This window comes from Chaetodon trifascialis, chromosome 8 (genome assembly GCF_039877785.1).
Source record: "Chaetodon trifascialis isolate fChaTrf1 chromosome 8, fChaTrf1.hap1, whole genome shotgun sequence".
Taxonomy (NCBI): domain Eukaryota; kingdom Metazoa; phylum Chordata; class Actinopteri; order Chaetodontiformes; family Chaetodontidae; genus Chaetodon; species Chaetodon trifascialis.
Genome location: NC_092063.1, coordinates 29197122 through 29221012, shown reverse-complemented (window position 1 = coordinate 29221012; position 23891 = coordinate 29197122). Strand labels below are relative to the sequence as shown.

Sequence of the window (23891 nt, the reverse complement as noted above, 5' to 3'; positions counted from 1 at the left end):
AATCACAAATTGTCCGTCAATTAGATGCAAGAGTTGTCACAAGGGTTTGTTTTCATTCGGCACCTGTTGCATTGAATATCCAGTGCAGCTGGAGATCATTCCACTGTGATCTTGTCCCCAAATGAATGTGACTTTCATGTAGCTGATTTCCCTATTGTTGACATCTTTGTAATGATGACGTTAACTGCTGGAGAGAGTGTTGTGTGTTGTTGCTGCTGAGTTCACACATTTATCTTACACCAGAGAGTATCAGTTCCTAAATCGCAGGTGCAGAATGTATGTCTTTTTCGCTAGTACAGAATGACTTCTGTAAATGTAGTTAAAAGAATATGTCTGAGTCAGAAATAAATATGGACTAAGATAAGATAAGACACTTTATTAATTTGAGTGTTACATGCAGGCCTAGTCACAAGAAAAGTTATGTTGATTCTTTGATTCAATGTTATGTTGTTTTCAACAATTGTTCCAGACCTCTGACCTTGAATAAAAACCAGATGCAGACCTTTGAATAATAAGTTTGACAACCCCTGATCTAGATACAGGACTATGTAGCATATTTTACCTGAACAGTTTTTAATTGTTATAGCAAATAACCTTATCTTGCTATGAGGAATTAGTGGATTTACACTCACTTCCAGCTAACAGAAATAGTCAGTATTTAGATTAAATAACATAATTTAATTGCATTAAACTCACCTTCGGGAGCTTTCCTTTGAAGGGGTAAAAATTGATAGCCATTTAATTAATTCAGTTTCTGAAGATTACTATGTTGTTGGAGTTCTTGACTCATGGACATAATGCTTCATAAACACAGAGTTATATAACTAGTGTCTTTATAAATGAAATCTTTGTTACTGCTAACTACACACAATAATGATGCAAAAAACACTATTATTTGTAACTACAGACTACACATACAACTAGTGACTACAACATATACAAATAAATGAACAAATGAATGAGACCATTAATAGGTGATATGCTACAATGAATAAATACTAAGAATACTGTGATTAACAATTAATGAATAAATTATAGAATGACTGAAGTTGTGAATGCAGCAACATACCAAATTTGTGAGTGATCAATCAGATGCACATAGTTGTGGAAACACCAAAGAACCAGTGGAAATGTTGGGAGATTAAGCTGTGAAGTAAGGCTTAAAGCAGCAGAGAGGTCTGGGAAGCCCAAAATAAAATGTCTGAAATAACAAGATATTGTAACTATATTCATGGAAAGTCCTAATTTTTGAAATTGTTCTATTTCTATCAATCTATAACATCAACTGCATGTGATAACCTCTTCACGGTGCACAAAGTTGAGTGCAGTTAAGTGTGGTCACAGTTCTGACTTTTCAAACTTTGATCGAGTTAGAAATTCAGGCATTGAGCAGACTGGAGCACTCTGGAGCAAAGAAAGGTTTCTTTCTTTTAAGTTAGCTGGATGTCTTGGTAATTGTCTTGCTCAGTGTGGCTTCAGATTCAGCTGATCTGTGCGCAGTGGAAGTTCGTCTCTGGATGAAAGGGTCAGCAGCCCATTTGCCAGGGACAAGGCTGAAGAAGTTTAAAGTCGGAACAGATAAAGCATGTACTGAAGAAGCTTTTGCTTCTGCTTCTGCTTGCTATAGTCCTCTGTGGAGAGGGGTCGGTGTCTGGTGCCAGATGTCTGGTTTTAGAGGCCCCAAACTTTTTTAATTCTTCTCTTTTGTTCCAATTTCTTTCCTAAAGAATTAACAAGGTTTATGACATGTTGAATGCTTCCATGTTTAAAGGCTCAGCTTATTCATCTTAATGAATAACAAAAAGATCATGAAATTAGTGTACTAGTAGTATCTATATATCTATATTTATATACATATATTCATTCCTTCATAAGCATTATAATGATATAAAGAAGCCTTTAGACATATGTTTGAGGTTAAGCAAAAATAGACATCAATTTAGAATATTGATGAAGCAAGGACTTACACTCATAAAACTGTTTCCCAAATTATCAACAGTATCACTGAAAAATAGGTTTGCTTCAACTACAACAAAATGGCCATGCTTTGTAAAAAGACTTCACATCTTAACATAAGGAAACCGTTCCTGTCAGTTGAGTGGGTTTGTTGCACCAGCATCTTTGTTGAAACAAAACTTAAGACTTTCCTTTTATGTAGTTGATAAAACATGCATATCAATGAATGCACATTGCAAAATCAATGCCTTTGTCCTTTGTTTCACATGTGCTTCCTTGATAAAGTCCAGATCATGGAATAGTAGTTCTTCAAAGGGTCATTTGTAGGTTGGTATCGGGACTGATCTGTGAAAGTAGGTCATAAATGAATAAACTGGCTTAGGTCCCCACCTGCCAAACCGAGGCTCAGTATTCCTGTGTTCATCCACCATGATTCTTGCAAGCCTGTTCCTTGACCCAGAGGCCATGTGGACCACAACTTCAGGGAGGGTAAATTCATTTATCACTAAAAGATACTAAATGTTTATAAGCATACATGTTGATTCATGGTACAACTATGAAACCTCCATTGACACAATTTCCAGCTTTCTTTATAGGTCTCACAGTGTTTCATGAGCCAATTATGGTATGAGCTAGAAATGCGTCCTTGAAGGACTTGTCAGTGTCACAACTGCTAACAACAGTTGATCTTGTATCTCTTTCTGTTCTCAGGTTATTGACGGATATTACAACAAAGTCAATGATCCGGCATCCAAAGGGGGAACCTTCTTTGCTGTGTGTCGAGGGAAGGTGAGCTTAATGTGTGTCCATGGAGTCAGGAAAAGTCTAAAATCTTTCAAAAACTAAAGGTTTTCTGACAAGTCAGTCTCCAACATGGTCAAATGGAGCATTTTAGATAAATAGAGTGTATTGCCATGAAATGTATTATGGATTATGCATGACATCTAGAGGCGATATCATGTCTTCACTGGTCCCATCACTTTTCTTCTTTGTTACCATGAGATTAAACATTGTTTTGTTGCTTCTGGACAGTCTTTAAGCACAGAAAAATTGTCACTGGGCTTACTGTTTATGGCTCTGGTTATTAATATTATTGTTATGGTTCTGGTTATTGTTAGGATTTTGGTTATGGATATGATTATGGTTATTGTTATGTTTACAGTTGCAGACATGATTATGGTCATGATAAAGATTATTAGGGTTCAAGCCCTGAAGTGACAGAACTCTATTGTGTTTGTGCCAGTTCATTATTGTTATTATTATTTGTTGTCTTATGCCATGGCCCAAATTTCTGTGAGCATGAATGAGCTAGAGTTAAACTCAGTAACTGAAAATAATGTGCAAGTGCTTGTCCAGAAATATGTGCAGAATCGGGCAAATAGTGGTGCAGTAATTAAGGCCCGAAAATGCAATTATGGAAAGCCTGTGCCCCTCACACCGTAAGTCTGATTAACTTGAAATTGGACACACAAGTCCTCAATGTGCTCTACAATAAAGCCTCTTGCACTATAAAAGTGATGGGTTTTCCAGCATTTAGAATTTTTTGAAAAACAGAGACATGAACAGAACTTGCATTTTGACTCTGTGAACATCAAAATGGATATACAGCATCGTGGGACTGTGATACACTATATTCTACTATAAATGAGCAAAATTGGTTGAAAAACACCAACCAAAAAAAGTCTCAAGGGGTGGAGCGTATTGGAGAAATGCCAATAACTCATTAACTATTTTCCCAATCATAAATCTGGATAGATATCTTTAGGCCATGTGTGGGGTAGGCCTATCACAGTGGCTCTCAACTGGTCTGGCTTCAGGACCCACCATCACCCCTTAATGACAAGCCACAACACGAATAGACGGCACTCCGCTGCATAAGTGGCGCATAAGTGGCTTCACTTATGGCTTATAAGGACAACCGGCAGAGACACGGTATCAGCAAGCAATATTATTTATATATTTACTTAATACAATATTTACTCAATACATAAATACAATAGGATAAAAGAAAATTTAAATTGGGAGAAGATTGGTGGCCCTTAGTTGTGTATAGCACCACCCTGAGAATAAAAGCATGATGAGTGCAAAGGGTGAGAAAGATCACGTCTGGAAACTTCACCCTTTGTGTTGAATTAATATTTCTCATTTGGGGTCTCCAATAAATTTGATAACAATATTTACAATTCCCAATTCAGAGTATTCCTTACATTCAGATTTCCACACAACCATATTCATGAAAACTTTCAATCAGATTTCTGAGGTTGTTTAGTAACATTAAATTTGAGCATAAATGAACAGGTTCAGATTTCAGAAGCTCTGCTTGCTTTCCGTCCATCTTCATCCTCCCTTGTGCCATTTAGCATTTAACAGCTTGCCCTGTGTGCTGTTCTGTCTTTTGACATCACACATATAGTATCGCTTCTACTCACTTAAAACCTCGCCAGAGCAGGTACCAAAAAGTAGTATCTGGTACCAGGTACTATCCCTAATGGAAACACAAAACAACCGGGTAGAGTCGAGTCGAGTCGAGCCGCGCTAGTGGAAATGTGGCATTTGTCTCTGGCTGTCTCTTGTACCAGCACTGTGCTTTTCTTACATTACATAAGATGCACTGCCTATTATGATATATATGATGTAGGGGAATCAGTTTATAAAACCTCTAATTTAATGTTGCATTTGTTAATAAAATACAGGGGCACCAACCTTCCTCAGCTCAGAAGGATTTTATTTAGTATTTCATGTAATGCTGATGTAATGATAACGAAAGAACCAACAGTAGACCAGTCTGATAATCTGAAGCGTAAACTCTCGATACAGGGATTGTTTATATCCAGCTCAAAAGGACACCGTCTGACCACGACTTGAATGAAAAATTCTTATTTATTAAATACAATAATAAATAATGAATAGTACGACAGAGGATATGGGTGATATGGCATAACACAAACAACTGCATAGAGAAAATTATGGCAAATAATGGCAGTATGAGTTTGGTGATGGTGAGAAGTAGTTTTGAGGGAAAAATTGGGACATAAATGAAAAGTTAATTTCTTGAATGAATGGTTGAGAGAATTTAAGAAAATTGACAGTATCATAACCTCACGGACCCAACTCGTTATTCAAACCCACTTAAGCGTGCCTACTTTGCCATTGACACTCCTGTGGATGTCTGCTCTGAACTGACACGAAGGGCTCCAGGCTGTCATCGATGGCCGGTCGAAAATGTCTCCAAAATCATTAGTGACTACAATTTAACTTTGGAAAAGTTATGCGGCCTAACATGGCAAGCAAAAATTAAAGTGTCACAAATAAAAAAAAATTTGAAAAAAGAACATTTTTCTGAATAAAGAAATCAAGCTACTCGGCGAGAAAAAGAAAAACATGGACGAATGAAGACAGACACAAAGTGTAGGAGCTCTTGAATCCGAAATAAGAGAATCCCGACTGATGCATAAGGTGTCTTTATTTTGTTCGCTGAATCATCATCACCATAACACAGTGTTGAGTTGCAACAAATACAAGCATTTCACTCGGTTCACACAGTGCTAAATTATCCACTACATATAAATAGCAAACTACATGTATTACATAGCCATAAAATCACTGTACAAAATCATAAACAAAAGAAAGCAATCCATAATCATGCCTCGCTGCGCTCTCCAAGGAATGCAGAATAACAATCCAATAGTCATTTCTTCAGTCAAAAAAAGGTTTCTCATATAGTTCAGCCAAAGTGCAATCCGAGTTACATACAGAGTAACGACATCCAAACACTAGCGCCCGCCAGCTACCTTCAAACTCATTTCCTTTGTGCAAGCCAAACTACGGGGCTACCGCTGAAACAAATTTCAATCATATAGGTGACATTTGTGGTTAACCCACGTCACACACATTACATCATACACACGTCGTATCAAATAAGTCAGAACATCAATGAATAAGTTAAGAATATTAACACAATAAATCACAGAAAATATATCATAAACATTTGCCCTTTGCCCAACCCGTATTAATAATGACATCACAACTCAAGTAACAACACAAATCCAAATGTGGTCCGCTATTTTGCACAGCCATGTTTCTTCAGTAGCCCAGAATGGACAAATCAAACACTGGCTTCAGAGAGCACCTTTTGTGGTTTTTATGGCCACCATGAGGGAGGGTGTGCTAAGGATTGTTCAGTTGGTTGCAACCTCACCTCTAGATGCCACTAAATCCTACACACTCGTCCTCGAAAAACAAGTTATTTTAAGAGTGTCCCATCTAACTTTTCCACTGTCCTTATCTCATATATTACAGTAAAAATATGTAATATTATCACAGTCACAGATTTCATTGTTATTCAGCATGACATGTAAGGTTACACAAATGCTGCCCACTTATGGCACTTCTTTCATTGTCTTCCTGTGTCAGGCTAGCGAGGGTCTGGATTTTGCAGACACCTTTGGTCGGGGTGTTGTCATCACCGGCCTTCCTTACCCTCCCAAGATGGACCCTCGAGTCATCCTGAAGATGCAGTTCTTGGATGAAATGAGCAAGAAGAATACTCCTGGGCTAAAGGTAAGAGGAAACTGCTCACTCGGTCACTGAACAGGCTTGATGTTGTTGCAGTGGTTCAGTCTGTGCTTGTGCATGTGTGTGCGTGCAGTACCTGTCCGGGCAGCAGTGGTACAAACAGCAGGCTTTCCGAGCCGTGAACCAGGCCATTGGGAGAGTCATTCGCCACAGGGAGGACTATGGAGCCATCTTCCTGTGTGATCAGAGGTCAGACATGGAGATTTCAGTCATATCTTTACTTCTCCTGAGGACCTTCATAGAACTTCAGGCCTAATGCAAGCACCATTCTTATCAACAGATTTGTTCTTAAGTGGTACGGATGAGTGATCTTGACAATTGGTCAATTACTCAATCAGCAAAAAATTTGAGAACTTGTTTGATAATCAATGACAGTCACTTTTAAGGCAAAAATACCACATTCACTAGTTAAGCTGCTGCATTGTGTTGATTACATTATACTACTGAATATCTTTTGGTTCTGGAGTTTTAGAAAAAACAAGTAATTTGAAGATGTCATGTTGGGCTGTAAGAAATTCTGATCATCAGTTTTTCAAAATTTTTTGACACTGGGGCTCTAGCGAGCCAAACATGGCATAAGACGTGTTTTCAAGAGCTCCCGCAGAAATATGATTAAAAGGGAATAACAATGGCACTCATTACAAATATTCAATATAAAACCTAAATTGCATAAATTACAACGCTGAGAAGAGAGTGGGGAAATCTCCGAGATGACGACAAAACTACGAAAATACAAGTACACCGGACCTTCAAACAGCAGGTCATGTACAGCCTCGGAGCAGAGTACATCTGACAACCCGGACCAGCCGCCACCTGCTACACAACAACTCATGGAGACAGAGGCTGAAATGCTGAAATAGGACATCCTTTCTTCCCTGCGAGCAGACATCGGCTTGATAATTAGAGAAGAAATGAAGAACATGCTGGCGGATGATTTCAGCCATCTGAAAGGTGAGCTACAGGCAATGAGAGCGGAATTAGCAAGCAACACGATGGCAATACGTGCTGAAATGGACCAGATGAAAACCAACATCAAAGAAGTCGAAGGTGGTTTATCGACATGGTTGGAAGAGATGGTGGCGATACAAGATACAGTGAGTGAGCTCAAAAATCAAGTGGAAGATTTGAAAGAGAAATGTGAGGATATGGAAGGGAGGATGAGACGAGGCAACATCCGGATCGCGGGAGTTGCAGAGAAGCCGGGCTCAAGCACCACTGCAGCGGTCTCTAAACTTCTGAAAGAGTTGCTGCAAATAGATAGAGACCTGGTAGTGGATCGCTCCCATCGCAGTCTTGCACCAAGGAATAATCGAAATGCATTATTACCAGCACTATAAGGACATTTTGAAGCGTGCCCGAGGGCGAGCCCCTCTGAATATTGATGGAGATCCGGTGGCCATTTCTCCAGATTACATGACCAGTGTCACGAGGGCAAGGGCAGCATTTAACGACGTGAAAAAAATGCTCCGTGGTCGACATTGGATTTGCTATGGTCTTCTCTTCCCAGCAAAACTCATTGCGCATTACATTCCAAGGTGAGGACCAGGAGTTCCTCAATCCAGCCAAGGCCATGGAGTATGTGACCAGAAACATCACATTCAGAAGTGATAATGGAGAGTGACCATACAGCACCCTCACTGCGGATTAAAGGTCCAGTCCCCAGTTAAAAAAAAAAAACCTTTAATATCCTTGATAAATCAGAGAAAAAGACTGTAGGACTGAGATAGATATAATGTACGCAGCACAAATGAGAGCTGTATATATACTTTGGGTTCTATTTGTAAGTGTTACATAGTTTATAGCACATGAATATTTCTTGACTTTTCCCATGTGTTGATTATCACAGGTTAGTAGGTTATTATTTTTAAGAGTGTCAAACATAATATTTCTTAGGTTCTGTGGGAGCTCTTGAATACTGTGCAACAACAGTACTAAAGTAGGAGTACGCGAACTCCTTTAGTTTGCATAGCTGCCACCTTAGCAGCTTAGGCCCAGGAGCCAATAGAGCAGTCCTGGATGTTCCTACGTTCCATGACCCCAAGTCGCTTAAAGAACGTTCAGACCGGACATTCCATATCTCATGTTCCCCTGAGATCTCATTGCTCCAGAAGAGCATTCATGTTCATGTTACAAAATGCTTCACCTTTGTTAAGCTCAGTGACATTTTTTTTTTTTCCTTCACTTATCCTGGTATCCACCCCAGATTATATCCTAAATTATGGGTTCCCTTAAAATAGTTAGTTACAATGTTAAAGGACTCCACAGCCCTATCAAAAGAAAAAAGATTCTAAGCCAGTTAAGACAAATTGGATGTCAAATCGCTCTCCTACAAGAGACCCACCTCCCAGACAAAGAACATGAAAAGTTAAAAAGATCTTAGGCAGATAAAGTGTACTATTCCTCACGCATGTCAGGGAAAAAAAGGAGTGTCGATCTTGGTGCATAAATCAATAAATTTTATAGCAACAGCAATTCATAAGGACACGGAGGGCAGGTATGGTTTAGGAAATGGAATCATTGATGGATTAAACATATCCCTGATGAATGTATACGCCCAAAATGAAGACAATCCGGTCTTTATAAAGACCGTCTTCAGTTTTCTACTACAACATAGCACTAGGCTTTTATTAATGGGAGGAGACTTTAATTGTGTCATGTCACAGTCCCTAGATAGACAGCCTGCTCCAAAAGCCCCACTCCCAAGAATGGGCAAAATGCTAATTGGTCAGTGTATAGAGTCTGGCATTGTAGATATGTGGCGACATAAGCTACCTAATAGAAGAGATTTCACCTACTACTCAAATAGACATCAATCTTACTCAAGGATTGACTTCTTCTTTACTCCCAAATCTGAAATTCACAGAGTAATTGACATAAAAATACCTCCTATTACATTTTCAGATCATGCTCCCCTGCTGATGTCATGGGATCTCGGGCATAGTTCAACATCAAAGCAGTGGAGATTAAATACCTCTCTTTTAAATGATGAGAAGTTTATTACTTTTATCAAAACTGAATTAAAATTATACTTAGACATCAGCTCCACAGATGCATCTCCACTTATTGTATGGGAGTACGCTAAAGCCTTAATTAGAGGACGCATTATTGCCAGACAGATGGAACTGGAGGAGAAAATTAAAAAGTTAGAGCAACAACATAAACAGTTACCATCAAACAATTTATTAGTTCTGCTTCAAGAGGCACGAAGGGAGCTTAATAGTTTAATCTCTGAAAAATTTGAAGGAAATTTAAGATTTGCAAAGCAGAGGTGTTATTAACACGGAAATAGGGCAAGCAGATTACTTGCATTTTGCTTAAAGAAACAACAATCATCAAACATTGTGCAAAAGTTAAAATCTAAGATCCCATCTAAATTCCCAACAAAACCAAATGAAATAGCTGATTCATTAGTCCCTATACCAAAATACAGACACCTGTTCCGATGACGAGCAAATAAAACAATACTTGAAAGATATTAAAGTAACAGAACTTTCAGAGAAAATGATCAAAGATTTAGATGAACCTATAAAGGAAAGTGAGATACGAGAGGTAATCTCAACATTAAAAACAAACAAGAGCCCAGGCCCAGACGGCTATGTTAACGAATTCTACAAATTTTTTAAAGATGAAATATCCCCCTACTGTTGCAAGCATACCATTGTGCTCTAGAATCTGGGGCTATGGCTCCTTCCTGGAATGAAGCAACAGTAGTGGTGATCCACAAAGAGGGCAAATATGACTGACTGAGTGTCAGTCATATTGGCCAATATCGCTATTGAATGGAGATCTTCCTATCTTAACAACTATCTTAGCGAAGCGAGTGCGCAAGATCAGTACCCATATTATTAATCCGGACCAAACTGGATTTATTGAGGGGAGATATTATGGGGACAAGGTCAGAAACAAGACGCCATGATTCTATCATTAGATGCACATAAGGCTTTTGATAGGGTGTCTTGGCAGTTCCTTATCCAAACATTGAAGAGATTCAAATTCAGCCCAAATTTTCTTAAATGGATACAAACACTATACTCGAATCCACAGGCTTATGTCAGAGTAAACGGACATAGAGCAGCGGCCTTTGTATTAGAACGTGGCTGCAGGCAGGGATGCGCTCTTTCGCCTCTCCTGTTTGCCATTAGTATAGAACCGCTGGCCTAACTTATTAGAGAAGATAATAATATAAAAGGAGTGATGATTAACAGGGAGGAGCACAAAATTTCGCTGTATGCAGACGATGTCCTGTTATATCTCACAGAACCAGCAACAACAGTCCCATACCTAAAAGAGATCATTTCTAAATATGGACTCTATTCAGGATATAAAGTTAACATAGACAAGACCGAGGCAATGATCATAGGAGGTAAAATCCCACAGCACTTTATATTGGACAGTGGCTTTAAGTGGCCCAAGGAGGGTATTAAGTATCTGGGAATATTCATACCACCATTGCTACAGAAATTATATGATGCTAATTATAAGATAATCAGAAATATCAGAGAGGATCTGGACAGATGGACAGCTCTTCCTCTGTCCTTCCTGGGACGCAAAGAAAGCATACGAATGAACGTACTGCCCTGTTTGCTGTACCTGTTTCAAATGTTACCGATTGGAATACCAAAATTGACATTTAACAAATTAGACCAACTATTTTCTAGATTCATTTGGCATGGCAAGCGTCCAAGAATTAGATTTAAAAGGCTGCAATTACCAAAAATGGCTGGTGGAGTTGGACTCCCAAATCTTAGATATTATTTCTGGGCAGCACAACTGAAATTACTGACTGCGTGGGTAAAGGATCTAACAGACACGAGATGGCTTAATATTGAAAAAAGTCAGTGCCAGGAACCTCTCTCCGAGTTACCCTTCTAAGAATACTCTCCAAAAAATATCAAAATAGGAGAATGGACTATGTTCACTCTAAATATATATATATATATAAATATATATATATATATATATATATATATATATATATATATATATATATATATATATATATATATATATATATATATATATATATATATATATATATATATATACATATATATATATATATACATATATATATATACATATATATAATATGGAGAGAAATTCAATCATCACTTCGACTACCCCGGTTAATTTCCTCATTAACACATATAGGTTCAATTAGAAATTTTACACCCTCTCAATTTGATACGGGTTTCAGAAGATGGTCAGTATATGGACTGAAATACATACACCAATTGTGTGATGAAGGTTTTCTAAAATCATTTGAACAATTAAAGAAGGATTTCCTTCTCCCTAATACAGATTTTTTCAGATACCTACAATTGAGGGATTTCCTAACAAAACAAAAAGATTGGAACATGATTTTAAACCCCACTGGGGTAGAAAACTTTTTCATAAAAATACAATCTGGAAATGATGTAGTGAAGATAATTTCTCAATCACATCAGAAATTCCAAGCTATGAACCCAATGACCTCAAAGCACATTAGAGAAAAATGGGAGAAGGAGATGCAACAGAGAATATCGAAAGAGGATTGGAGCGACATATGCTCCGAAGCACGTTTGGTAACTAGTTCAAATATGTGGAGGGAATTTAAATGGAAAGTTATGACCAGATACTTTCGAACCTCAAATAATGGCAAAGATGGGCTCAACACACACTAATAAGTGTTGGAGAAATTGTGGAGCCCACATAGAGAATCACCTACACATATTCTGGTCATGCCCTGTATTAAAAGTATTCTGGGATGAGATATTTCAGGCACTTAAAAAGGTGTTTCATGTAAATATTACCCAAGACCCACGATTTGTCCTATTAGGACTAAAACCCCAAAACATCCAGAGAAGAGCTGCAAATTATTACAGATCCTACTAACTGCCGCACTGAAATGTATAACAGTTAACTGGCTGAAACCCGAACCACCAACTTATAATCTGTGGATTCGGAGAATCAGGGATATCTATGACATGGAACATATAACTTACCTCCTAAGGTTACAAAAGAATACATTTGATAAAAGATGGAGTCCTGTAATGAATTTATTAATGCAGTGAAGTCCCCAACTCACTAGATTGTTAGTGATGTAGACACACACCCTTTTTATTGACCCTTTTCTTTTTTTTCTCTTTTTCTCTTCTTCTTTTCTAACTGGTTTTTATTTTCTTTTTGCCTCCCTTGCTGATATTTTGTGTCATTATCATGTTGTTATTGTATGGTTTTCTCAAGCTCTAAATAATTTTGACACAATACGGATTGAGATGTATAATGTTTTCACTGTGAATAAAATTAAAAATAAAAAGTTAAAAAAAAACTTGACACTTTGTGCATTGGAACAATTAATTAATTAATCCAGAATACAATTGGCAGGTTAATCAATAATTAATATAATTAGTATTTGCAGAACTAAAGATAATTTGAGGCATTCACCAGTTTTCTCATATTTAAAGTATTCTCTTAGTTCCAAGCAAAATTCTCAACTGGGTCAGATTTGTACCAGTCATTTACAGATAGTTTGCCTCAGTATCTCTGTAGGACAAAATCAGGCATCATAATACCTGAATGAGTCTAGTTATTATTAGTACTAGTTATTATTTTTCTGAAATTAACTAAAATAAAATATACAACTATGACATACATAATGCAAAATTAATTTTCTATTCACCATATTATCATCATCATCATCATGGCTGCTGTTTTACTAGTTTTAGATTTTGTGATTTTATTAGCTTATTTTGGCATGGCAGCTTACTGTGGTTATTAGGGACATTCTCTCACTCCATCAGCTGGCTGCTCAAGGTCTTTATGCAGGTCTCTGTCCAGTATCATCCTCTGTTGCACCAGACAGCATGACATCACTGACCGCCTAATATCTCTGTGCATGTCACATGACCACCTCTCATATTAGTCATAGATTGCTTTGCTTTACTTATTTAACTTCTAACAGATCGTTTCCTCTTTGTATCTGTCACAGTACAGTGCTGCCCTAATGACACGTCGTTGGCAGCCTTAATGTTAATACTGAATTTCAGGCTTTGTTCAGAGTGAAGTCAAATCAGACTTGTTTCTTAAGTCTGATCTATAAGACAGACTATCTGCACTAATATTTGTTAGTGATTACATGGGTTTGCAATGCGGAATCATGTGAAAGAGGAGATCCATCATTTCGCCTTCCAAAACAAACCCTCTCCCCAAAGTGCCAACAGATGCATTTCAGGATCTGTCCATGGACTGTTGTTCTCTGTGTTGTCTTTTATACCACTCTAGTAGAAGCATGGATTCTGCTTTGTCAGTCTGAGTCACTTTTGTCATGCTGGCCTTGAGTGTTTCATTGCCACTGACGCAAAATACCTTTATTGGACAGGGCATGCAGATGGAGACACATTTGTGGAAATCTAATTGGAATCACATTTCAAACCACCTGCAAATGTGGCTTGGAGTCAAAGCCAAGTATGGGTCAAGCTCACAATGCAACTGGGTCCTATATTTCCCACAATGCAACTTGATAGTGGTTTTCATTGGGCCTTTCTCAATATGCATTCTCTGTACTTGTGTTCTTGTGTACTTGAGAAACGTTATCAGTCTCAGTCCAAGTACTGTTCCAATTCAAAAGTCTGCATCTTACCAAGTACAGTCAAATACCCGGATGTGTTCTTGCACCTCCCATTTTATCGAGGATGCATTGGGTGGTGACAGCCACATATCCCTGAATGCATTTCTGTTTTAGTAGTACAGAATGTGGTTTTAAGATTATTTTATGTGAGAAAGTGGATGTTAAAACTTAAAATCTGTGGTCGATTTATCACAATAGCGCGTCATCAAGTACGCTGCCGTCCCAATTGCAGAATGACCGTCCTGCATCCTCCCTTCCTGGAGAGACTGTACTCCCAGGTCGAACTTGCTAAGTCCGAACTGCCAAGTTCGTAAGTCCGAACTTGGCGTACTTGGTATTGAGAAACGGTCATTCAGTCCTGCCAGCTAAATGCCCACTTCTTTCCAGCTTCACATGACTCAAATAATATATGACTTTTTTCCCCAGGTTTAAAAACCCTGATGCCAGGGCTCAACTTCCATCATGGGTCAGGCCTTACATGCGTCTGTATGACAATTTTGGGAATGTGGTCCGTGATGTCTCTCAATTCTTCAGGGTTGCACAGAAAATGGTATGTTCTACTCACACAGTTGACAAAAATGCTGTGAACCCTTGCATAAACTATTCAGTAACTGTCCTGCTGTAGTAACACAAAACAACTATGATTTTGCATTGACTGGTGACTAGACTGCTATGACATCTATGGACTGTTATATCTGATTTTTGGTGCTGAAAGCACCAAAAATGAAAAAAAATGTGCTTGATAATATGTTAAGGGCCACATTTGAAAATAATTTTGCAGCTCATTCTGCAGTCAGATTCTGCACTGTGTGAGTGTGGGAATGATAATCCAGCCACATTCTGCAGGTGACAGAGGCCTTAATAGGTGCAGTTCGCTGGTGGTAACAGTCCACCAAGTTTAAAAAATGAATATTTTGACTGCACAGTGTTAATTTTGACTTGATGTGGTTCAATTCAGTTTTATTTTTATGTTGTCTAATCACAACAAAAGTTCCAACAATACCCCCATGAGCAAACAATGACAATAATGACAGCTACAGTTCTAATAGAAATATGACTAATGATAAAATAGCATACAATAATATATGTAAATATGTATGATAAGTATATCATATGTATATAATAATTGAAATATGGCTATGTGTCTATGCGTATAGTATATATGTATATATAACAAATGATAGTAACAGTATCAGTGGAACACAATCCACTTGCAGCCACAATCCATGGGAACCTGCATAACGAGAAAGCATTTCTCAAAAGTTAGAATTATGCATCAATGGGACATGAATGCAGTCAGAGAGGAAGAAGAGGAGAGAGAAGTTCAGTGTAACATGGGAAGTCCCCTCAGCAGCCAGAGTCCACAGCAGCATAACTTTGGGCTGGTCTGAGGCAGCTGGGCATTAGGGAATTCTAAACTCTTTAATGTATGATAGTGCTTCACCATTTAGGGCTTTGTGAGTAAGGAGAAGGATTTTAAATTCTATTCAGGATTTTACAGGGAGCCTGTGGAGAGATGTTAATATTGGAGAAATATGGTCTCTTTTTTATATTTTTTGTCAGAACACATGCCACAGCATCCTGGATCATTCTTTAACAACTTTATTGGGGCAGCCTGATAATAAACAATTGCAATAATCCAACCTAGAAGACTAGTTTTTCTGCATCATTTTGAGACAATGATGTGCCTCATTTTTGCAATGTTACATAGGTGAAAAAAGTCAGCCCTTGAAATGTGTGTGACATATCCTTATCAAAGATAATTCCCACATTTGCTTTTGTGGCAGCCATGGTGGTACATGACCACTCCACGCAAGGTTCAAGACCGCAAGCCTTGGCAAAAGATATTAGAAACACAATGGAGGATGTGTTTACATGTCTCTCAACACAAGATGGTGGGGAGCAATGCTTAATACCACAACTGTCCTCACCTTTCAGGTGTGTGTGCGTGAACGCCTCTAAAGGTGCCTGGATGTGTGCGCTAGTAAAAGGGATAGGAAAAGCTGTTCAAAGCCAAGCAAAAAGAGATCTTCATTGCCATTGCCAATACAGTAACTGCCCCTTTATCACACAGAAACCTGATGTGCGAACTCCACTCAGGGTCAGCTGTGGCTCTAGTCTTTTAACATGATAAAGTGCAGCTTAATGGCTTTTCAGCAGTGGCAGAAACTGACACAAAACAAAACAAAGCCTGACAGTGCGGGGCACAATCAGCACAATGTGCTGAGCACATGGAAACAAGCAGTAAATAGAGTGATTGAGGTATCTCAAACAGCAATAACAGGACTCAACGGTCTGTTAATTTCACAATACAGTAAGGCTTAGACAATGATGAAGCTTTCATTAGCACGCTAGCATAAACTGTCTCTGCCTAGACAAAAGCCTCTTATTTGAGATCACTTCGGAACCAAATAACATGTGTTTCAGTCTGTCCAGTGTGTCTGGTGGTGCTCCTTTGAGCTCAGACGATGACAGGGTCTTTTACGTTTCTTCCTTGGCAGTTTGTAGGCAGCAGAGGAAAACAGCTGATTGATGACACATTATCCATGTATTAATAATCCACGTCTTTAAAATCAGGCTATCGGAGAAGCAAACAGCATAGCTAGCCCTTTTGAGGGTGCAAACGAGTTCTGTGAACACAATCAGTTCAGAACTCACCCAGTGAGTTAAAAGTCAAGTCAAAATACAAACGTTTGATTAGGAATTGTGCTTCTCCTGCAGTAACTCGCGTCACAGTGGAAAGGCAACGTGTGGCGGGGAGCACTGATTGTTATATCCTTCATGACAACATGACTGTGTTGTGGGGATTCCCCTGAGTCCTGGTGGGTCTCATCTGATTGGAAACCAGGACTTGGATGCAAAACAAATCTGACACTTAGGTGTGATTTGCAAATCCTGCAAGATGGGATTTGGCAGTATTTCTTTGTTATCCTCAGGCTTCAGATTGCACATTCACTTATGTCTTTGTTTATCCATGTAGTGAGGCTCCAGCATCATGAAATCATAATCTTAGGATATTTAAGCTCTAGTTATATTATTAATACAATATGAGAAAGATGCCTTACATTAGAAAGGAAAATGAGATGGAGCAAGATGCACAAAATGTACCCAAACCTCTGCAAACACTGTTTACTGATACAGTGCAGCTATATTTTTGTGCTGACAATTGTCTCTTATTGAGGTCATTGGGATTTCTGTAATATAATGATAAACTGTTTTTGTTTGTTTTTTTCAGTTGTTTTGTTAGTCAAACTGACACAATCGACCTTTAAGGGATCAGCCTCTATTAGCATGTATGCCATTGTTTGTATGACCCTCCCTAAATTGTTTTGCAATGAGAGAGATGCACACTGCAGATGCTTAAATGACATGTCAAATGTGACATCAAGTGCACAGCAAGTGTCAGTGTCTGTTGGCACTTCATTATGTAAGGTGTTTACAGTTTCATTTGTCGGCTGACTGTGGTTGTTTTTGAATGTACCAGAGGCCTATGGTAGCGAAGATGTCTGCAGCAGAGACCTGTGGCACAGTGTGTTTACCAAACACTCAATCCTCAGGCTTCACTTCCTGCTCATCCTCCCAAAGCTCCCACACCAAGAAGGCCAAGGTGCTGGAAGCCCACCTTCCCAGTCTGAAGAGGAGGAGACTCAGTGAGTAAAAAGATAAAGGGACCATTTCCACACCACCTTAAAATCCTGAAACATGTCACAAATCAAATATCAGTTCTTGATTGATTTGTTGGCTGTTGTCTGGGCTCTGTGATCAGATGAACACACTGGAGCACATGGGATGGCCAGGGTCTGTTTTGAGTATGAGTGTGAGGTACAGGAGAGTCAGAGGAGACCAGTCAACCTGCTGGATGCTCTGGAGCAAGATGACCATTGCAGTGGAGAGGACAATGATGCTGCTGTGGGAGAGGAAAAGGTAGCCTGTTGTCTGTGAGACACTGTGGCCTCTGCACTCTTCTTGACATGTCCGTTGTTCGTACATGTCAAAAGAGAGGTTTTGTGAAAAAATAAGGCAGTACCTTATGGTAAATGTTTGGTGGGTCAATACAACTATTACTGATGCCATAAAACCACAATGTTAATGTTCAATTGTGCATTTTCTTTTGAAGGCAAATCGTTTGTCCACACTATCTCTGCAGTATGAAAAGAGGATGGACGATGAATTGCGGGGAGGCAAACGTAAAATCAAATTGGTTCAGGAACAGGTATGTATTAAGTTAGTTTTTAAGTTTTTGGTGATGTTAAATTTGCTGTTTTAGAACTATTTTTAACAAGAGAGTAAGGATGATGACATCCAGGTACCTTGACAATTATCAGCAAATTTGCCAGCATTTTATCACTTCTAGGCGTATTCATATATCAATTTCAGATATCAGCTAAAAATTTGACTTGTCAAACACAATTACTAAGGCAATAATGGCTAGAATGCTGGCCTGACCCAGCATATAACCCCTGACCAATCACACCTCCTTGCTGCTCCTCTCCTCCTACTTTGTGGATGATGAGCGGCTGTGGCTCAGACCGCGGCAGACCAGGAGCGGTGGGCTGCCAGCCAACAGCAGCAACCAGGGACCCAGTTCTTTTCGTCGCCATTGGTCAGGTGGTGATCTTCTTGCATGATTTTAGTGGGGGTTTTTTCTATAGAGGATACCCCAGGTGAACACTGGGAGAACATGCAAACTCCACACAGAAAGGCCCCTTTCCTCGAGATACGGGGCACCAGGCACCAAAGGCATGGTGGAAGACACGCCCACAGCGCCCCATACAGGAATACAGGAAAGGAGTCCTTCCGGGATATGATATCTCGGGGAACTCCAGAGACAGTTGCAAGGTACTGACAGACCCGATGGGCTGCAGCTTCCGCTGTAGAGGAGGCAAAGCAGCGGGTGTGGGAGGAGTTCGGAGCAGCCATGGAGAAGGACTTTAGGTTGGCACCAAGGTGCTTCTGGAAAACCGTCCGGAACCTCAGGAGGGGGAAACGGGGAACCATCCAAGCTGTGTATAGTAAGGATGGGACACTGTTGAGCTCTATGGAGGAGGTAGTCGGGCGGTGGAAGGAGCATTTTGAGAAACTCCTGCATCAGACCGATACGCCCTCTGTAGAGGCAGAGCTGGAAGCTGATGGGGGATTATCATCAATTACCCTGGTGGAGGTCACTGAGGTAGTTAAACAACTCCGCAGTGGTAAAGCCCCGGGGATTGATGAGATCCATGCAGAAATGCTGAAGGCTCTGGGTGTTGAGGGGCTGTCTTGGATGACACATCTCTTCAACATTGCATGGAAGTCTGGGACATTGCCTAGGGAGTGGCAAATTGGGGTGGTGGTCCCCTTGTTTAAAAAAGGGGACCAGAGAGTGTGTGCCAATTACAAGGGCATCACACTACTCAGCCTCTCTGGTAAAGTCTACTCCAAGGTGTTGGAAAGGAGGGTTCAGCCAATAGTCGAACCACAGATTGAAGAGGAACAATGCGGATTCCGTCCTGGCCGTGGAACAATGGACCAGCTCTTTACTCTCGCAAGGATCCTGGAGGGGGCCTGGGAGTATGCCCATCCGGTCTACATGTGTTTTGTGGACTTGGAGAAGCCATATGACTGGGTCTCCCAGGAGATATTGTGGGAGGTGCTGCGGGCGTATGGGGTGAGGGTTCACTTCTCAGGGCCATCCAATCTTTATATGCCCAAAGCAAGAGCTGTGTTGGGGTACTTGGCAGTAAGTCGGACTTGTTTCCAGTGGGGGTTGGCCTCCATCAGGGCTGTGCCTTGTCACCAATCCATCCATCTATCCATCCATCCATTGTCTATTGAGATAAATGGTAAAGAGCTGTCTTCTAATTAAAATAATCATAACATGATTTAACATTTACAATTTCCATAAATGTTAAAGCAGTAAAGAAATTAGCTGAGATGGAATATTAGCAGAACCATTAGAATTTTTATTTGCTTCCATTTCAAGATTATTAATGATGATAATTGACACACTTAACATTTTTAGTTTAATGGTTTTACAATCAATTAATGGGAAGTGTAGTAAAGTGTAGTACAGGTCAGTTGACTCATTATCAGGAGTACTACTCAGCCTATCAAGTTTAGTTAAATAATTTATCATTTATTAGTTTACTAATTGATCATAATTAGTACTCTCCAGGCTCTACAAAATATTAAAAGTCCAAATGTGTTCCATCCATTTTGTTACCATGGTAGTCCTCGCTCAATTCAGTTATTTGCTATTAAATATGGAAGTGAGAAAAAAAAATGGTGACCCATTTTCTAAGTCTTATCTAAATTGATTTCTGTGTTCATGATTTAATAACTGGCTTTATATGGAATCACCTCTACTGTGATTTACATGCTTTACGTAACATTCTTTAATATGTTACTGATTGAAATCCATCATGGCACCCTGAATGGCTGCCTTGGTACTGTGCTCTCTAGTACTTTCTTTGTTTCTGTATATTTGTTGCGTTATGAGCTGTCCTTGTCTGATACAATACAGTTGGGAGGAAAAGTTAAACATCTTTAAATCTATTGGTCAGACTTTTTCTCCACTTGTCATCAAGCCCTGAAGTTTTTCCGAACATCTTGTTGGAAATTGCACGTTAAGATAAAATAGTTACTTCATAATTTTTCTCTATCCTTGTTTAAGAAAATGAGCAGGGCAGATGATGTGTCTGAGGAAGGTAAAGCCACCAAGGCAAAGACTTTCCTGGTAGAGATGAAGAAGTCACTGAGCCAGGTCAGCTTTGACCACATCGTTCAAGCTCTGCAGGTCTATAAGAAGACTGACATCCTGGATGTCCTGCTGACTGAGACAGCTGTCTTATCTGAAGATGCTAATACTCACAGACTGCTCCGAGGTAAGAGTTCTGCTCTACAACACAATATGTTATGTAATCTGCACCATTACACTGTGATTTATAGGCACATAGTTTCAGTGTATCAGTGAGCTTTAAATTGTGATAAATAACAGACTACAAAGACTCATACTAGCAGGGGTGGTCTGTCTGACACTAAACTAAGATGTGTTAGCATTTAGCTCCCAGCACCAACCTGTGCCTCAGTAAAGCCAAAGAGACTCTTAGTCTGTTTTATTGGATTCATTTCATTTCAGTGTACATAGACCGTTTTCATCACTCCTCAATGTTGAGTAAGACCTGTTGTGCTTATAGATAATAAACAAAAAAAGTGACGCAAGAGGAGATAGAAGGAGTACTAGTTTAAAAGGATGGTAACATGTATGCGTGTGCATCTTTCCATGTTGACTTTGTCACTAGTTGAGCTCTCATGCAGCCACTGTGTCACAGGCATGTACCAGTTTGTCCGTCCACATCACAAGAAGAGGTTTGATGAGAAATGCCAGGAGCTGACTGGGCAGGGCTGTGGATACAAACCTGATCACTCACTGGCTAAGGACAGGAGGACAATACTCACGCTGCATAATAGTATGAAACACTGCACTCTTCTTTATGTGTATGAAATGTGTTTCACGGAGAATACTGGTTCAAAGATGCAATATTTTTTTTGTTCACTATTTTTTAATTAAAGTACTAATAATTGAGTCTTTAAAGTTTCTGAAATGTTTAAAAAATGAGCATTACTCCATCAAGTCTAGGATAATGTTAAGATTAAGACATCCTTTATTAGTCACACAACACAACATGCACATGCCATGCTTCAGTGAAATTGTTCTTCCACATTTAACCCATCCTGGTAAGTCCTTCTTCAGCGGCAGACCAGGAGCAGTGGGCTGCCCTGGGGACCCAGTTCCTTCTTGTCACCATTTGGTCAGGTGCATGTTTTTTGCATGTTTTTAGTGGGGGTTTTTTATGGAGGATACCCCAAGTGAAGACGGGGAGAACATGCAAACTACACACAGAAAGGCCCCTTTCTCTCGAGATAAAGGGAAGCAGGCATGGTGGAGGACACGCCCACAGCGCCCCAGGCGGGAATCAAACCCAGGACCTTCTAGCTGTGAGGTGACAGTGTTACCACTGTCCCACCGTGCCACCCTCACATCATATCATGATGTTACTTCTTTTGTCCAACCAACATACAAAAACCCAAAGATATGTCATTTCTAATGATAACATTTAGTTTACAATGAAATAATACAGAGAAGAGGAAAATATTCTCACATTGGAATGCTTGGCTTTTAAATGACAGTTAATTGATTTTGAAAAGTTGAATCCCTACAGCATTTTCCTGCTACATCCTTATTTAGTCTAGTATGACCAGTTGCTACAAATATGTACATATATTACATACAAAAGTATATCAAATATGTATATACTGTGCTATATATACTACATATATGTATCATTATCACTGATGCACTAAGCCCCCCCCCCCAAAAAAGTGACATAAACTTACTGTAAAACACAAACAACATTTCAGTGTTTCTCCCAGCTCTAGAATCTGCATGCATTTTAAGTAAAGCTTTGGAATTTTCAGTAATTTTTCCGAGTCGCTAGTTTTGGGAAGTTATAGGGACAGAAATGACGAAGAGCATTCAAACTGCAGGCTGGTCCTACCGTGTCTTTCTGCTTGATATTTGTGTGTTTGTATCATTCTTAATTCTTAAAAGCCGAACAGATGAACAGGGTTTATCTATGCTTCACTGATGCCTGTTGACTTAACAATTAACCAACACCAGGAAAGAAAGACAAACTCTGTAACTGATATATTTTGTTGTCTTGAAGCTACAGACAGACCAACAACTTTGGATCTAACGTCCTCCAGTGGGACATCTACATGCAGTCAGATGAATACAGAGCAGCTCAACAAAGGAGGACTGCACCTAAGCCAGCAGGGATTAAGTGAGCCTCAGACTGGTAGGTCATGACATCCTTATATGTTTGAATACAGTCATTATGAAGTATTCAATGCACTTGCATAAGACTTTCACTATGTGAAGACAATCTAGATCAGGTCTATTCAAATAGTGGCCCACGGGCCACATGCGGCCCCGAAGCAACCCGAAGTGGCCCAGCCCACAGTCCAGTCAGCTAGATGAGTCCACAGACAGACGTGACACTGCACCATTGTGCATGCATGTCAGTTTTTTTGACAGCAGAAGCTTCCGAGAGGAGTTGCCTGACCTACTGCCGTTAAAAGGACAACACAACTGGCTAGATAGTCTTTGAGAAAGTTTCAGCATTTTTCAAAGACAGTGGTCTGGATATGAAGCGTGTGTGCATGCTTGTGACAGATGGGGCTCCATCCATGGCTGGTAAAGTAAGAGGTTTGGGAGCATGTTGGTCCGCTATTACACCTCAGTTAACATCTTTACACTGTGTTGTGCACCAAACGGTGTTGTGCGCAAAAATAAGTAGGCAGCTTAAAATAACAATGGACAACGTTATGGCCACAATTAATTTTATTTGCTCCACATCAAGCCTCCAACATCGCTTATTCTGCCAGTTGCTGTTAGAAATATCTGCTGCACACCACAACCAGCTTTTACACGTTGTCAGATGGCTGTCCAAAGGCAGAACACTGGAGCGTTTCTGTGATCTCAGAGAGGAGATTACAACTTTTCTCCACAGATGCAAGCAAAAAAAGCAGAAACCTGAATTGCATACTGGATGACAACTTTGTGGCTTTGAGATGAGGAAATCACCATTGCATGCTTCTACTTAAATGCCCTACTTTCATGATATAATATCACTGTAGCGTGAACATTTTACATTTTCCCAGTTTCACTTTGCTACTGGCCGCTTTGGAAAAATGTAACTAGATTTGGGGA

General features: G+C 39.6%; 1 protein-coding gene across 3 annotated transcripts in view; it reads left to right on the top strand.

The window, feature by feature from the left end:
• Window positions 1–23891, top strand: part of rtel1 (regulator of telomere elongation helicase 1) — a 69453-nt gene that overhangs the window by 42264 nt on the left and 3298 nt on the right. For all 3 annotated transcript variants that reach the window (XM_070968021.1, XM_070968022.1, XM_070968023.1), the window contains 10 exons: window positions 2668–2745; window positions 6370–6516; window positions 6605–6720; window positions 14567–14690; window positions 17625–17790; window positions 17907–18064; window positions 18258–18353; window positions 20793–21003; window positions 21451–21588; window positions 22846–22977. In XM_070968021.1, coding sequence (XP_070824122.1) covers window positions 2668–2745; window positions 6370–6516; window positions 6605–6720; window positions 14567–14690; window positions 17625–17790; window positions 17907–18064; window positions 18258–18353; window positions 20793–21003; window positions 21451–21588; window positions 22846–22977 — 1366 coding nt within the window. The remainder of the gene's footprint in view (window positions 1–2667; window positions 2746–6369; window positions 6517–6604; window positions 6721–14566; window positions 14691–17624; window positions 17791–17906; window positions 18065–18257; window positions 18354–20792; window positions 21004–21450; window positions 21589–22845; window positions 22978–23891) is intronic.